This window comes from Mchenga conophoros, linkage group LG5 (genome assembly GCF_057382185.1).
Source record: "Mchenga conophoros isolate Kocher_MC1m ecotype Shallow Benthic linkage group LG5, M_conophoros_male_GT1.1, whole genome shotgun sequence".
Classification (NCBI taxonomy): Eukaryota; Metazoa; Chordata; class Actinopteri; order Cichliformes; family Cichlidae; genus Mchenga; species Mchenga conophoros.
Genome location: NC_140530.1, coordinates 7894103 through 7911004, shown reverse-complemented (window position 1 = coordinate 7911004; position 16902 = coordinate 7894103). Strand labels below are relative to the sequence as shown.

The 16902-nt window shown below is 41.9% G+C and overlaps 1 protein-coding gene across 3 annotated transcripts in view; it reads left to right on the top strand.

The window, feature by feature from the left end:
* Positions 1-16902, top strand: part of cntn4 (contactin 4) — a 218326-nt gene that overhangs the window by 47688 nt on the left and 153736 nt on the right. For all 3 annotated transcript variants that reach the window (XR_014892415.1, XM_085273021.1, XM_085273020.1), the window contains exon 3: positions 15068-15200. Coding sequence is in view for 2 of the 3 variants with exons in the window: in XM_085273021.1 (XP_085129147.1) it covers positions 15068-15200 (133 nt within the window). In the remaining variant the exon portion in view is untranslated. The remainder of the gene's footprint in view (positions 1-15067; positions 15201-16902) is intronic.

Genomic DNA, 16902 nt, shown 5'->3' with positions numbered 1-16902 from the left:
CTTAATTAAAACATTGTAAAGATTCTGTGACTGTTTGTTTGTTTATGTAAAGAATTTATTTGTGATCATAAAAATGCAGGGATGACCTAATGTCACTTCATGGGTAACAACACAGCCAGAAAAAAAAGAGCTTTTTTTCTTCCCAAATGCATCTGCTGCTATTATCCTGCACTGTGGCATTGAACAGCATTTTGGAGCCTTTCAGAGTTTTAATGAGGACATATTTGATTTGAAATTGTTATGGAAACAAACATGTCAGCAGAAGGATAGAGTGTAGACAGTAGTGGATTTTCAAAATATCCTGCGATCTACTAAGCATGAATGACAGCAGTGAAAATACAACTACATAAATACATACAGAAGTTAACTGTAATCCGTGCAAACGGACGAAATAATCTGCAAACTGACAGAGAAAAACGTGGAAACAGCAAAGATCAAAGACTTTTTCTACATCTGTACATATTTTTCGCTCCAGTTAGATGCGAAAATCTTTGAATGTCAGCGTAATGCAGGCAGCAGCCAATTTCCATAGTGCTGTAGGTAGTCCCTGTGGCAGTAACCTGGTGCTTTGGGCTGGAAGTTGCATGAATCATGTTGTAATACCGAGAAGAAGAACAGCCTGTCGCAGGTGTAACAGGGCTACTGGGATACATAGTAAAGTTAGCAGAGTGTTAGAGAAACACAGTTTTAGGACTTTCAGCTTGACCTACTTCTTTTTTTTCAGTGCGGTTTGATACACAGGAAAGCATGCTAAACAGCATCATCTACACCAGATAAGACAGTTTGATTAATGCATGGACAATTCAAGGCACTTCATTTTACAACACCCTCTGTTCATGCAGAGTGAAAAATGTTGGAGTTAGCCTCTACTGTACACACAGTGCTACTCTTTGTATTAGCAATGCAAACAGCAAAACACAAGCACAAGTAAAAGTCACTTACATTGTAGGCAGTTTGACTTCTTTACAACACATTTGTTACTCGGTGTCTGTTCATCTCATCGCCTGTTTAAAGGATTTGTTTTTCCTTTTAGTTTTGTCACCGATGGCATCTTCCGCAAAATTAAGTCATGTTCTAGTAGTCCTCACTGCTCTTTGAATTATCCGCACTAAATATTCACACTAATGAATTACATAGGTTAATTTGTGGAATATGGAGTTATTTTTGTGCCACTATTCTGATCGCACATTAAAAAATAATTGCAGGTGCAAGTGTTTCATTTTGAGGAGAAATTTATTTTGAGCGAAGAAAAGCTAAATTTGAGTGAAAAAAATTCATTGCTGCGTGCAAAAAATGTATTTCAGTGTTTGCTATTACCCATACGGAAAAGAAATAGTAAAAACTTATATGTGATTACTCATGAAAGTGGCCACTTTCATGAGTAAATCATATAAGGCTTACATGATTTACTCATGAAAGTGGTCACTTTCGCATTACTTTCATACATTGTTTTAGTAAGTATCCAAAACATACAAGTTTCATTATATAATTTTTCAAGGGATCTTATATCTTGTATGCTTTTCATACAAGTTTCACGCAAGACAGATACAAACTTTATAAGATTTATATCTTTTCCATATGGGTATCCACACACACAACAGCAGCCCCTCTCACTCAGTTTTTGCATTTGCGCTTGCTCGCAACGTGTTGCTCGCGCTCTCAACATTTCTGCCCGTGCGCGCTCAACTCTTTCTGTACACCGTTATATTTGTGCCACAAAACCAGCCAATCACAGACTTGGATGCAAAAAAATCTGGTCATAAAGGTCAGTAAGGTCAGTAAGGACAAAAAGGTAATATATTGTCCTTACTATTTCAATTTTGTATTATCCAGATGTTTTTATGAACTGCACAGGTAACTTGGACAACAGTTTTATGTACAAATATACTTGTGTGCATCACAGCATCAGCATCCAAGCAGTCACGCAGCAGCAGGAACAAAACTGAGCATATTGGCGGAGTGACGGCTGGATTAAGATAAATGCCTCTCATAACAAAAAGTGCAAAAAGAAAAGATTCCATATTTGCTAATGTTTACACATCATATATTTGATCTGCCAAATAAACAGAAAAAACAGGTGGAAATGTCTGTGCAGATGGTTTCGGTGATATTTTTGCAGCAGTCTTATACGCGACAGTTCCACTAATTTATGAGTAATAGAGATATAAATCTTCTCAGGGAAGAAGAAAGTGATGACAAAAGTGCTGTGTTGGGGTTTTTTTGTAGTTCGTGGATTTACAGAATCTCTGTAGTCACTCGAGGACACTAAATCATTTTCACAGCTGCATTTTTTTTAAGTATTTATTTATTTATTCATTTTTGTGTTTTAGTGAGCTAGTTTGGATAAAACAGAGCGACATTCTGAGTGTGGCACTTTCATTTTCTATCTTTGCAAAAACTTGAAATTACTATTGTAACTGTTGCTGATAATGGAAACAGCACAAGCTCTGTTAAGTGCGTTCCAACTGGAAAGCCCTTAACTCACTAAAATTGCAGTCAAAAATTGGCTTTCGAATGCAACCATTAAAGCTTTTGTGGTATTGTCTGTATTATCTTTTTCTGCAAATGGTATGCAGCTGCCTATTTTCAAATCAGCACATTGCTATTTCATTTTGTTCAAGAATTTATGAGGTGACAGTGGACAAACTAGGCTGTTTGTAACCAAAATGTAAAACAAATTTGCCAGATGGGAATTGTTATGTCTTTGAATGACCTGAGTAGTTACGAAAGAATGATCAGGAAACAACTAACTCTTGCTAGAAATAATTAGAAGCGAAACATGAGCATGCATGTGGCTGTATTGTTGTTTTAAATCCTGTTTTGGTGAGATGCTGGTTAACAGTTGAGAGGCATTTCTGAGCAGCTCTCTGCTCTCTCTTCACAGAGCAGTCGTAAGTCATGATTACAGTTTTTAAATAGGAATTCAAGGCCTATATATGTCCAAGCCCTGTGACAATGGCTCCGACAGCGTCGGTAGCAGTATCAACGACTGCAGGCTTCATTTCTTGGAGATTTTACTGGAAGCTTTCTCTGTAATGCCTCACTTTCCAGACTCTGACAGGGGGTGACACCTTTAAATGTTGCATTCAGTTTTGCATAAAGAAAGAATAGTCCGGCCCACACTAAAATTAGCATTATGTTTGAATGCTTCTGGGGAATTGGAAGCAGACTTTGATACTGTGAAAAGGTGAGGTATGCAGAGAAACATTGTCATGAATTAGATTGCCTATCAAGCAGTTCTTTGAATTATGCATCGCCTGTGCATGCAGTCCCATACAGCTCTGTCATTATTTCTACAACACAATGCTGAAGATTCCTGTTGCTTAAAAGTTTGCCACAAATTAAATAAGTTGGATCTGCATCGTGACAGTTACACATACAAAATTATTTTTTCTACTCGATTTTAGGTTTTTTGGAGGGTTTCCATCAATATTTGTGGAGATGATAAAGCGAAAAATATGACATTTCTTCTACAGTCAAACTAATTGTCAAACCCTTGTTTGTGATATTTTTTATGTGCAGAGGTGATCGGCATTACAGCATTAAACCAAAAAGCAAGGCAGAAAATGGAGCTGTAAAAGATCGGAGCTATGATAAACAAGTCAACCACTGTACCCGAACCTCCTCACAATGATTCTGCCTTCAGTAAGTGAACAATGAGGAAAAACAGTCTGGACTGTTTGGATCCACGGAGGCACCCCCTGTAACAAATCCTCTGTCATCAAGTTGTAACACCAGTGGCATTATGTGGTCCAAAGGCTTGGCTAAGCTGGTGTTCAGTCATAGTACAAACTAAATCGTTATGGATGACTGATCTACGGGCAATCTGACAGCAGCGCTTTTAGAAAGGTCAAAGGCTGAAAATGATCGTTGGGATCTATCGTTCTGCTAAGTTTTAAAACAAAGTCAGCATAGCGTTAACAGCTGTAAAATTCGACTTTCAAACAATATTTGGACTCATAGGTGGCACGCAGTGTTCTGTGGATGGCAAAAAACATCTGTTAGCCTTGAATAACACATCGTCTCCACTTCACCTGGATCTCTACTGCTGTGCGTGGAAGAGCTGCCTGAGACACACCTGCAGTGACAGAGTTATTTTGGTGTACGCTTTTTTCTTCATCCTCCATCAGTCTTTACAGTTGTTGAATGTGGCGATGGAGCCCGTCCTAGCTGTTACCATCTACCTAGCTAACATAGTCTAACCTGATGTTCAGCTGTGAAGTTTTATAAATGTGCAGTTACTGGTGCTGGACATATTTTATATTCCACAAATTATTATGTAAATTGTTATTATTATTCTGCCATGTGCCGCCTGTTGAAGAGAGATAGTTCTGGATTAAAAATTTCATATTAATGCATATGAGTCATATGATTAGAACTATGACTGGAAAGGACACACTACCCCCGCATACACTTGCCAATCCTACTAGTAGCCAATAACATAACATAACAAGCCACTTGAAAAACTCTTCAGCAGTATTTAAAAAATTCTAATGATTTATAAAATTATGAATGCTGTATCTGTATCCCACCCACCACTAATGTCTAGTGCAGCCATTCCCAAAGTCAGTAGTGCTGCGATCCACTTCCCAAGGTGCCCACCCAGTCTTTCCTTTGCCCAAAAAGCAAAAGAAAGTCATGTATTTCCTTAAAAGTTGGTTTCAAATAACATAAACAGCACAGGCTATTGGCTCTAAATTGCTAATTCTACCCAGTCATATGAAAAGTGTTAAGGCCAATGTGTGACCGACCTGCCACTGGGACACAAACTTCAATACAAGAGCAACATAATATCCCAAACTAATCAACTCCTATTACCAGTATTAATTCACTGTTTATATAAATACATTTATATACTGTAAATCGGTAGTTGTACATACTTGTAAGCAAACTGTTATCGTTGCAGCCCACCTGCAGTACCTTCACACCCCACTAGGGGGTCCTGGCCAACACTTTGGGAGACACTGGTTTAGTGTTTGTAATTTTGCTTTAATAATATCTTTTCTTACTCTTTATTCTATCAGTGAGCCTCATGCCTCTGATTCCTGGTAAACTTCACTTCAGCAGTGTTTTGGCTCATTGTCCTGTTGCTGCTGCAGAATGATGTATTAGTCATGCTGGTTACCTGTTGCCTTGAATTGTGAAGAAAATGACAAAAGTGACTTTTGTAAATATTCCCCCACATCATTATAACGTATAACACTTCCAATATCCGTACTCCTTTTCTGCATCTCTTAAAAATGGAACCAAAAAGCTTTCATTCTTGTCACATATCAAACCATCACACCAAAGTCTTTGGACTAATCTAATTTCGATTCCCTCTTCTTCTTGGCCCAATCAGTTATCTTCCTTCCATACGTCTCCCTGAGCAGTCGTTTTGCTGCACCAATTCAACTGTGAATACCTGATTCACGTTTTCTCCTTTGAACAGTTGAAAAGTGGTGATGTGAGCTCTAATCCAAGCTGTTGTTGTGGTTTCTGAGGCTGTAATTCTAATGAACTTCTCCTCTGCAGGAGAGAAACCTCTTGGCCTTTCTTTTCTGGGCTGTACTCAAAAAAGCTTGTTTAAATTACAGCCAGGAGTATCACAATATTCTTTTAAAAATGAAATATTGACATACATTTGAAGATAAGCTAGTGTTGTAAATAACTGTGTAATTGTGCCTAATACATGTATATGTCCAGTTTAAATGAAATGTTAGCAGTGGTCCAGTGTTACCTTAGTTCAATCTCCCACATCTCCCACAGCTTAAGTTCATTAGTGCGATAACTTCCTGGTCGGGGAAGGCTCCAATGATTCAGTATTCTGCTTCACTCGGACAGGCATGGAAACTCAATAAGGAAGTGGGAAGGGAAAAAAAGATGTACTTGACTTCCTGATAATATATTAATGTCATCATCCAGCTCCAAGTCCCATACTTTTAGATGATGATTCAGCTGTATGCTGCAGTGTGTGTGAATGCTGTAGAGCTCATTATCCACAACTTACAGCAGAAGATGAGAAGTGTCTGCTGTCCTCACTGTGCTGAGACCTAATCTCTATCCCATGTCATTAAATAATGCTCGATTTCATGTGATTTCACTGTAACTGCTTAGACATATATTGAGTCTCCTCTTACACAGTAATTCTATGTCACAGGTTGTAAGTCGGAACATCTTTTCTAAATTTGTCATGTAATGGGCTACAGGAGTATCTGTCTGCCAGAGTTAAGGCACGTAACATAATCACTACTTATATTCAGATTTAAGGTCATGTTATAACATTTTTCTTTATGTCAGGGAAACTAAATCTTTGGTTGCCATCAGTATGTGTGCTACTTTAAGCACACAGGAGGCCTAAAATATGGGCGGGTTCTTATAGAACACTGTTGTACTCTACACTCACTTTATACAACATGCCTCATTCACACACCAGCCAGGGATCGAACCAGAGACGCATTTACTTTGTATTTAATGAAGGAGGTCAAGATGTACAGTAGATTCCTGCAGTGCAAGTTTGAAATGTTGTCCCTGACCATTTCTTTGTATTTATATTTGTTGTTGTTTTTTTATATATATATATTATTTGAATAAAGTCAGGATTTGGTATGACCACCTTTATTCTTCAACAAAATTGTAAAGTCAAGTTTTCTTGCAAAAAGCTTTCCTGCCTGTCAAATTTCACATTTATCACTGGCTTTATATGCATTCAGCTGAATAGATGGGAACAAATTCAGCTAAAGAAATAGCAAGAAAGTGCCTAGGGATACCAATTATAATTAGTGTAAAAAAAAACCTGGTGTAAAATGTGTAGACACACCTCAGGTTCATTCCTTTATTATGATTGAATAAGTTGCAGGTCAGTGTTGGCTTAAGAACCAAACAAAACAACACTCCTCTGGAAACTTTTAGCCTGGAGACGTGTTGCTCAAGACCACAAATTACAGCAAAGTACCTTTGCAGAGTACTAGAAGTAATGTCAGATACTGTTCAACTCTTTGAATCTTCACCCTGCCTGTCTCATAAACTGTCATGGTTTGTGTTGTGGCAAAGGCAAGGACCCAAATGCAGGACTCATACACAGAAAAGTAAACTCAAAGCAGCAGCTTTATTTGCTGGGAAAATCTCTAACACCGAATACAAGAAAACAAAACTAGAAACTGGAAACGTGAAACTCAAACTAGAAAACTAACAGAGAACTAGGAATTAGTCAGGAGCACAGAGGACACATGCAGTACTGACAGGGTAAATGATGGTTAAAGACGCAACAACGGACCGAGGAAAACACAGGGCTTAAATACACAAGGGAGTAATAAGGGAATTAGAAACAGCAGGGAAACACAGCTGGGACTAATCTAACATAATGAGACCGGGGAGGAAGCAAAACTGAATACAAAGGAAAAGGAAGTATCAAAATAAAACAGGAAGACGCACAGACCGAAACCCAGACTCAAGACATGCAAGCTTAACACAGGGACACGGGAACAGAGACTAAACAAAGACTAAGATAAACACTGAGGGAGGGAGAACTGAGATCAAATCAAATCAAATCACTTTTATTGTCACATCACATGTGCAGGCACACTGGCACAGCACATGCGAGTGAAATTCTTGTGTGCGAGCCCCACAAGCAATAGAGATGTGCAAACACAACAACACAACAACACAAACGAGCAAAATACAAGAATGGCCAACCTGAAACTAATAAATATATGTACAATATATAATAGTGTATGCATTTCTGGATGTGTATACTAAATATTTTCCTACGTGTGTGTGTGTGTGTGTGTGTGTGTGTGTGTGTGTGTGTGTGTGTGTGTGTGTGTGTGTGTGTGTGTACACATTTTTACAAATTAAATAGTAAAAAAAAAAAAAATAAAAATAATAATAATAATAATAATAATAATAATAAAATATATAAAATATACAGAGTTGAATATGTGCAAAACAAGTGGCATTTATATACAGTGTGGAGTGCATAATGTTGAAGTTCCAGTAGTGAAGCTGAGGTGTCTGTGACGTGTTCAGCAGTCTGATGGCCTGATGGAAGAAGCTGTCTCTCAGTCTGCTGGTACGGGACCGGATGCTGCAGAACCTCCTTCCTGATGGAAGCAGTCTGAACAGTTTATGGCTGGGGTGACTGGAGTCCTTGATGATCCTCCCCGCTTTCCTCAGGCAGCGCTTCCTGTAGATGTCTTGGAGGGAGGGAAGCTCACCTCCAATTATCCGTTCAGAGCACCGCACTACTCGCTGGAGAGCTTTGCAGTTGTAGGCGGTGCTGTTGCCATACCAGGTGGTGATGCATCCAGTGAGGATGCTCTCAATGGCACAGTGATAGAAGGTCCTGAGGATGCGGGGGCTCATGCCGAATCTTTTCAGTCTCCTGAGAAAGAAGAGGCGCTGCTGCGCCTTCTTCACTGTTTTGTTTGTGTGTACTGACCACGTAAGATCCTCAGCCAGATGTACTCCAAGGAACCGGAAGCTGCTCACTCTCTCCACAGCAGCGCCGTTGATGGTGATGGGGGTGTGTACTTCTCTGCACCTCCGGAAGTCCACTATCAACTCCTTTGTCTTTGCGACGTTGAGGGTGAGATGGTTGTCTTGACACCAGTGGGTCAGGGCGCTGACCTCCTCCCTGTAAGCCGTCTCATCACCGTTGGTGATAAGACCCACCACTGTAGTGTCGTCCACAAACTTCACAATGATGTTGGAGCTGTTAGTGGCTGTGCAGTCGTAGGTGTAGAGTGAGTACAGGAGAGGGCTCAGTACACACCCCTGTGGAGCACCAGTGTTCAGTGTGATGGGGGATGAGGTGATGCTGCCCAGTCTGACCACCTGGCGTCTGTCAGACAGGAAGCTAAGGATCCAGCTGCAGAGGGAGCTGCTCAGTCCTAGATCCTGCAGTTTCCTGTCCAGCTTCGAGGGAACGATGGTATTGAATGCTGAGCTGTAATCTACAAACAGCATCCTCACATACGTGTCTCTCTTCTCCAGGTGTGACAGGGCAGTGTGTAGTGTCAGGGCTATGGCATCATCAGTGGACCTGTTGTGGCGGTATGCAAACTGTAGAGGGTCCAGTGAGTCGGGTAGTGCAGAGCAGATGAAGTCCCTGACCAGCTTCTCGAAGCATTTGCTTACGATGGGGGTCAGGGCTACAGGTCGCCAGTCATTCAATGAGGAGATGGTGGAGGATTTGGGTACAGGGACGATGGTGGCCATTTTGAAGCAGGCTGGGACTACAGACAGAGAGAGGGAAAGGTTGAAGATGTGCGTGAACACTCCAGCCAGCTGAGCCGCGCATGACCTGAGGACGCGGCCGGGAATCCCGTCCGGACCAGTAAGCTTTGCGTGCGTTCACCTTCCCGAAGCACTTCCGCACATCCTCCTCAGACACAGTGTGCGCACTGACGTCATCCGCGGTGCGCACACTGTCCGGTCTCATGGTGTTCGCTGTGTCGAATCTAGCGTAGAATACGTTTAGATCCTCACATAGAGAGGCCGTGGTCTGCGGTGTGCTGGTTTTCCCTCTAAAGTCTGTGATCGTGTTTAGTCCCTGCCACATACTCCGAGGGTTGTCAAACTGTTGCTCCACCCTGTCCCTGTACTCACGTTTGGCTGCTTTGATTGTCTTCCGGAGTTGGTAATGTGCGTGTTTGTAGTCCGATGTGTTCGCGGAGGCAAAGGCGGTGTTCCGTGCCGCGCGAACATCTCCGTTAATCCAGGGTTTTTGATTTGGGAAGGATTTGACTGTTCTGGATGGGACGACATCTTCCACGCATTTCCTGATAAATCCACAGACTGAGTCTGTGTATTCATCAATGTCTCTGGCGGCCATGTGAAACATTTCCCAGTCCGCGTGATCAAAACAGTCCCGCAGCGCAGACTCCGATTGGTCCGTCCAACAGTGCACCGCCCTCCGGGTTGGAGCTTCCTGTTTCAGCTTCTGCCTGTAGGCGGGCAGGAGCAGGATGGAGCAGTGATCTGATTGGCCGAATGGGGCGCGGGGGAGGGCTTTGTACGCATCCCGGAAAGAGGTGTAACAGTGGTCGAGTTGCCGGTTTCCACGTGTGTTGAAAAGGATGTGTTGATGGAGTTTTGGTGAGACTTTCTTCAGGTTTCCCTTATTAAAGTCTCCGGCTGTGATAAACGCTGCCTCTGGGTGTGCGGTTTCCTCACTGCTGATCGCGCTGTACAGTTCCCTGAGTGCACGGTCAGTGTCGGCTTGTGGGGGAATATAAACAGCCGTAATAATCACTGCTGTAAATTCCCTCGGTAGCCAGAATGGCCGGCACTTAATCATCAGGTACTCCAGGTCCGGTGAGCAGAAGGATTTGACCGGGTGCACGTTCGCATAATCACACCAGCTGTTGTTGATCATGAAACACACACCACCGCCTCTGCTTTTCCCAGTAAGATCCTGTGACCTGTCCGCGCGGTGCACAGAGAACCCCGGCAGTTGTATTGCGGAGTCCGGTACTTTGTCCGATAGCCAGGTTTCTGTGAGGCAGATCACGCAGCAGTCCCGCATCTCTCGCTGGAATGAGATCCGTGCCCGAAGCTCGCACAGCTTGTTCTCCAGAGACTGCATATTAGCCAGTAATAAACTGGGTAACGGTGGTCTGTAAGTGCGCCGTCTCAGTCGAACCAGAACACCAGATCTTCTCCCTCTGCGTCGGCGTTTGCGGCCTCCAGGGCCAGAGAACAAAGGCGTCTCAGGTGAGATGAATGGGGGGTCTGCAAACGGAGCGTCCGTGTTGCAAAACTTGAACTCCGGAAAGTTATAAGAAAGACCGTCTTTTATGTCCAGTAAGGTTTGTCGGTCGTACACAAGGAGACAAGTGCTGCTCGTGAAAAAATAAAGGAAAAGTAAATTTAAACACAGAAGAAAGCCGTTGCTTGGGGGAGCTCGCGACGAGGCTGCCATACTTGGCGCCATCTTGAACCAAACCATCAGTGAGAACGTAAGAAATAAAGATAACAAAAACCATGAATAACAATAAACAAAGATTATTAATTCAGAACCTGAAACACAAATACTGTGACATAAACTGTTGTTGGTCCCATTCAATCATACGTATAGCACCTGTCACCACCACTTTTACATTCTTCCCCCGCTAAGAGTTGCTGTGGAGATGTAATCGAGTCATCTTCTCTATCAGCAAAACAGATAAAAGAACAATAGAAAAACGTTAGCTGTTGTAGACTGTGAAACTCAAGAGTGTCTGAATCACAGCACACATACACTACACAACAGACAGACTGACTGACAGCTTTAAATCTGCCCCAAAATGCAACATGTTTGCTCTTAGCATGATTCATATTTCTTTGCTGATATCAAGACTTTAGTTAGATTGCCTGGATAATGATAGCTTAAGCATTAAACTTAAACTAAGAACCTTCATGGACATTTAAAGTATTAAAAACATAAGCAGAGTATAAGTAATTTCCACTTTATGTTGACCTGTGCTTAGTTTCTCTTGTGGTTTCTGAAAGTAAAAGAAAAAGAAAGCAAGGTTCAAGGCGGCAGCTAACATGTTTCACTTAATGGTTTGTATTTCCTTCCATTTTTCAAATATTAAGAAAATGCTACGTTATGTAGATATCTGCAGTGAAGTGTGAATCATGCATCAGAAGTAGTAATAAGAAGACTTAAATATAGCCCATTTTTCAACAACACTGAGGACTGAGCTACAAAAGTGCACCCGCTGTGTTCTTCTGTTTTTCTTTCTTTCTTTTTTAAAACTCTGTAATGTAGCTGTTTGTTTCTGTAAACATAACCGCTGTTTGTCTGTCAAACCACTTTTATGCCTGAACTACCAAACTACATGATAAAACCAGGTAAAGAGGCGGAGCTTAGGCCAAGGAAGAACCAATCTGTGTGACAGAACATTGAGCATTAGCTCGTGATCTCAGTTTCTTCATCTGTTTAGGTTTGGTTTCGGGGTTTTTTTTCTACATGCTGAACCCACAGTGACATTTTGTCCTCTGTCCTTCCCCTTAGCCCCAACCAGTTGTGGCAGATGCCCCCCGAGCCTGGTTCTGCTCGATGTTTCTCCCTGTTAACCTGGAGTTTTTCGTTCCCACGTTCACCAAATCGCTTGCTCGTGCCTAATTTTGGGGGTTTTCTCAGTATTATTGGAGGGTCTTAACCTCACAATATAAAGGTTGAGGTGTCAGTTACTGTGATTTGGTGCTATATAAGTAAAACTGAACTGAATTGAAATCTCTTTTGTGAGTTGGAAGGATTAAACACAAGAGCAGATACAGGATACCTGCCATATAAATTATAAAAGTACCAAGCACAGCTTACTCTCCCATGTTATGTTCTGATGCAACATAACATCAGAAACTGTATGTGTATTATAATGAAGCCTCTGGGCTGGACTGAGGGTCTTAGCAGGATGCTGGTCAGGGGGTCGCTTTAAAAACTGCAACCTCAAGACTCGCCTCGCTTCCAGCTCTTCACCAGTGTGAGGTTATGTTCCCTTCTCATTTATGTGCAACACTATATATCTGTTTCTTATTTGTCTTAACCTATTAATCGTGCATGCCTTTAAACACACACACACACACATATACAGTGGGGCAAAAAAGTATTTAGTCAGCCACCGATTGTGCAAGTTCCCCCACTTAAAATGATGACAGAGGTCAGTAATTTGCACCAGAGGTACACTTCAACTGTGAGAGACAGAATGTGAAAAAAAATCCATGAATTCACATGGTAGGATTTGTAAAGAATTTATTCGTAAATCAGGGTGGAAAATAAGTATTTGGTCACCTCAAACATGGAAAATCTCTGGCTCTCACAGACCTGTAACGTCTTCTGTAAGAAGCTTTTCCGTCCCCCACTCGTTACCTGTATGAATGGCACCTGTTTGAACTCATCATCTGTATAAAAGACACCTGTCCACAGCCTCAAACAGTCAGACTCCAAACTCCGCCATGGCCAAGACCAAAGAGCTTTCGAAGGACACCAGGAAAAGTATTGTAGACCTGCACCAGACTGGGAAGAGTGAATCTACAATAGGCAAGCAGCTTGGTGTGAAAAAATCAACTGTGGGAGCAATCATCAGAAAATGGAAGACATACAGGACCACTGATAATCTCCCACGATCTGGGGCTCCACGCAAGATCTCATCCCGTGGGGTCAAAATGATCATGAGAACGGTGAGCAAAGATCCCAGAACCACACGGGGGGACCTGGTGAATGACCTGCAGAGAGCTGGGACCAAAGTAACAAAGGTCACCGTCAGTAACACACTACAACGGCAGGGAATCAAATCCCGCAGTGCCAGACGTGTTCCGCTGCTGAAGCCAGTGCATGTCCAGGCCCGTCTGAAGTTTGCCAGAGAGCACATGGATGATACAGCAGAGGATTGGGAGAATGTCATGTGGTCAGATGAAACCAAAGTAGAACTTTTTGGTATAAACTCAACTCGTCGTGTTTGGAGGAAGAAGAATACTGAGTTGCATCCCAAGAACACCATACCTACTGTGAAGCATGGGGGTGGAAACATCATGCTATGGGGCTGTTTTTCTGCCAAGGGGACAGGACGACTGATCCGTGTTAAGGACAGAATGAATGGGGCCATGTATCGTGAGATTTTGAGCCAAAACCTCCTTCCATCAGTGAGAACTTTGAAGATGAAACGAGGCTGGGTCTTCCAACATGACAATGATCCAAAACACACCGCTCGGGCAACAAAGGAGTGGCTCCGTAAGAAGCATTTGAAAGTCCTGGAGTGGCCTAGCCAGTCTCCAGACCTCAACCCCATAGAAAATCTGTGGCGGGAGTTGAAAGTCCGTGTTGCTCGGCGACAGCCCCAAAACATCACTGCTCTCGAGAAGATCTGCATGGAGGAATGGGCCAAAATACCAGCTACTGTGTGTGCAAACCTGGTAAAGACCTATAGTAAACGTTTGACCTCTGTTATTGCCAACAAAGGTTATGTTACAAAGTATTGAGTTGTATTTTTGTTATTGACCAAATACTTATTTTCCACCCTGATTTACGAATAAATTCTTTACAAATCCTACCATGTGGATTCATGGATTTTTTTTTCACATTCTGTCTCTCACAGTTGAAGTGTACCTCTGGTGCAAATTACTGACCTCTGTCATCATTTTAGGTGGGGGAACTTGCACAATCGGTGGCTGACTAAATACTTTTTTGCCCCACTGTATATATATGTACACTCCCAACAGCACATCAGATGTGAAATACACCTCCATAATTTATCTCACAATTTTAGCCTTGTGTACCTTCATTGTAAATGTTTGATGTCACAAGCTGTTCTGCAGTCTGTCTTTTGTTTGGTTACAATATACAAAGAAAAGAAAAGAAATTCCTTCAGTCACTCTACCAGCAACAGTGTTCAGGTTAAATGTTTTTAGCGGCTATGAGCCCAGACGTCTAAAAAGAGACAGGCTTATAAATTAAAAATGATTTTCTTTGCTTTTAGAGGGTTTTTTTTGTTTTGTTTTGGGGTTTTTTTACTTTTTTACAGAACCATTATTCTTTGCAATTTGGCAAAACATTCAATATAAAATAGCACCTCTCCATAAAAACCTGAGCTCACTGATATCAGATGGAACCGACTGATTCCGACTGACTTTGGTTGCGATTTGCAACAAAGAAATACGAATTGCTTTCCTCAAGCGGCCTTAACGGCTGCTTTAACGAAGTAACTAAGACTTCTTTTGTGCCATTTACAACAAAGAGAAACTGACTGATTGCACCTCTGCAGGGGTAAATGATCCTAACATCACTGGGCAAATAAATAAATTAACAAATAAAAATGAGTTGTCTGAAGCAAATGCAAACATTTTTCTCGATAATAGTCCAACATAAATCTATCCCTATACCCTATTACCACCTAAATAGAAGCTGAAGACACGTCTTACTTCAAATCATTCTTCCCTGTGCTCGGTGTCGTGACAGGCAGTTCAAATTGATATGTTTTGCCTGCTTTGTGGTTTTGCCCTCTCAAAGACTTAAAGCAGCAATAACCTGTTTCTGCCGCTGACTAATTGGCTGCTTGGCAAACAGGCTGGTGGATAAGTTTTGTCTTTCCTTGCTGTCCCACAGAGAGCAGCGTCCTACAGAGCCCCGTCTTTACCAAGCAGCCTGGCAGCATCGTGTATCCTGTGGAGAATGTGGAGAAAAACCGAGAGGTGGTGTTCAGCTGCGAGGCCGAGGGAAGCCCACCTCCCATGTACCGGTGAGTGCGTGACTGCAGTCCTTTATCTCTCTCTTCCTCCTCTCCCTGTTGATGCTGCATGCTTTTATACAAGTGATAGTCTCAATATCTTTCAATTTTTTGACATCATGTCGCGGACAAATGTCTCCATTTTGTCTTCAGCAGTCCCCGTCGCATTTTGGCAGCTGAAAATGCCACTGAGAGAGGACTGTGGCAAAACTCGTGTGCCCACAAATCCTGCAGCACACTTGCATTTCTGTACAGAACAGTCACCTGATTCTTTGCGCTAAAAGGCAGTTTGCTTTTTGTTAACACCTGTTATCTCCATGTCTCCCCTCTTCGTAGAACCGTTATTTAGTCTGTGGACATTTGATCTTTTTCCCTGATAATAATATATTTTTTACAGAAAGTGCAATATATCCTTCTTCTTACTGCTTTGAATCAAAGCTGTTTGTTTCTGGGGTACAAAGATGTGATGTTCAGGGTAGGAACCCATAAATAAAAAGAGAAAAAGGTCTAATCTCATAATATTTTGTCAATTTGGCAGTGATAGTGACGTCTTTTAAAAGTACAAATCAAATATCACACGTGACAAATTCCAAAGGCTCAACTGATGAGTAAATAATTACACGAGACTTATCCTCACACATTATCCTCACACATACATGTCGTCTGTGAACCAGAAAGCAGCAAGTTTCTAATCAGCAAAGCCCGAAGTTGTTCCATTGACAGTGAATTAGATTTGGCCATCGTGGATTCAGAACATGTTTAAACGCCTTACATGTTGAGCATATTCCTGATAGTTAAAAGAGGTGTGCATACCTTGTACAGGTGTACAGATGTGGAACTCCAGCTGCTGTCCACTGTGAATGTAACCGCTCTTAGGATTACTCTCCTGATGCATCAACAACATAGTCTTGGTTCTGGTTCTACTTGTTCATCCATGAAAAATCAAGTCTAAGCTGATCAGGATCATAGGCATATATTACATAAATTCTGTTTTACAGTGGATTTTTCCTTCTACCCCCTGCCGGAAACATGTGTTGCCAATCTGTAGTCTGTGAATGCATGCTAATCTCCACTTGCTCTCCTCTCAGACGTCTTCTCTCTGCTGCAGAGTTCAAAGAGATCCCTGTTTTTATGTCTCTCTTTATTTCCTCCTCACCTCCACCATTAGTCTATTGAAAGGTTGTTTCGTTGTAAGTAAAAGTTGAAATCTATTGTATTTGCTGACTGAAATTACTGTAGAGCCATTTGGAAGCAGTAGTACATTTAATACTTGGGACTTAGCCAGCTTATTGAATGACCTAATCAGCTGTTTCCTGTCAAGGTCGCTGTGTGGTCCTGTCAGAGCTGCCGCTGCCTCTTAGAGACGTGTTGCAACACACACACAGACAGGAACTAAATCATACTCAAAGTTCATTAATTGCGTGTCACACAGCTGTAAACTCTGACAGCTCGTGCCGCAGTGTTTACATGGAGCAGAGACATGTGCACAGTGTTGTCTGCAGCAAATCCAGATGAAGAGGAGAGGAAGATTGTAGCTAATAAATCGAATTTCAGGCACTCAAGCGTGTGGTTAAACATGCCGATAATAATAATATAGCAACACAGCATTAATAATTAGACACTTCTCGAAAACAGACTTTCTTCCTTGTAAGAGTTAGATGAGAAAATTGACACGTCACTCTGCACTCTGGGTTCTAAAAGTGATATTTAAAGT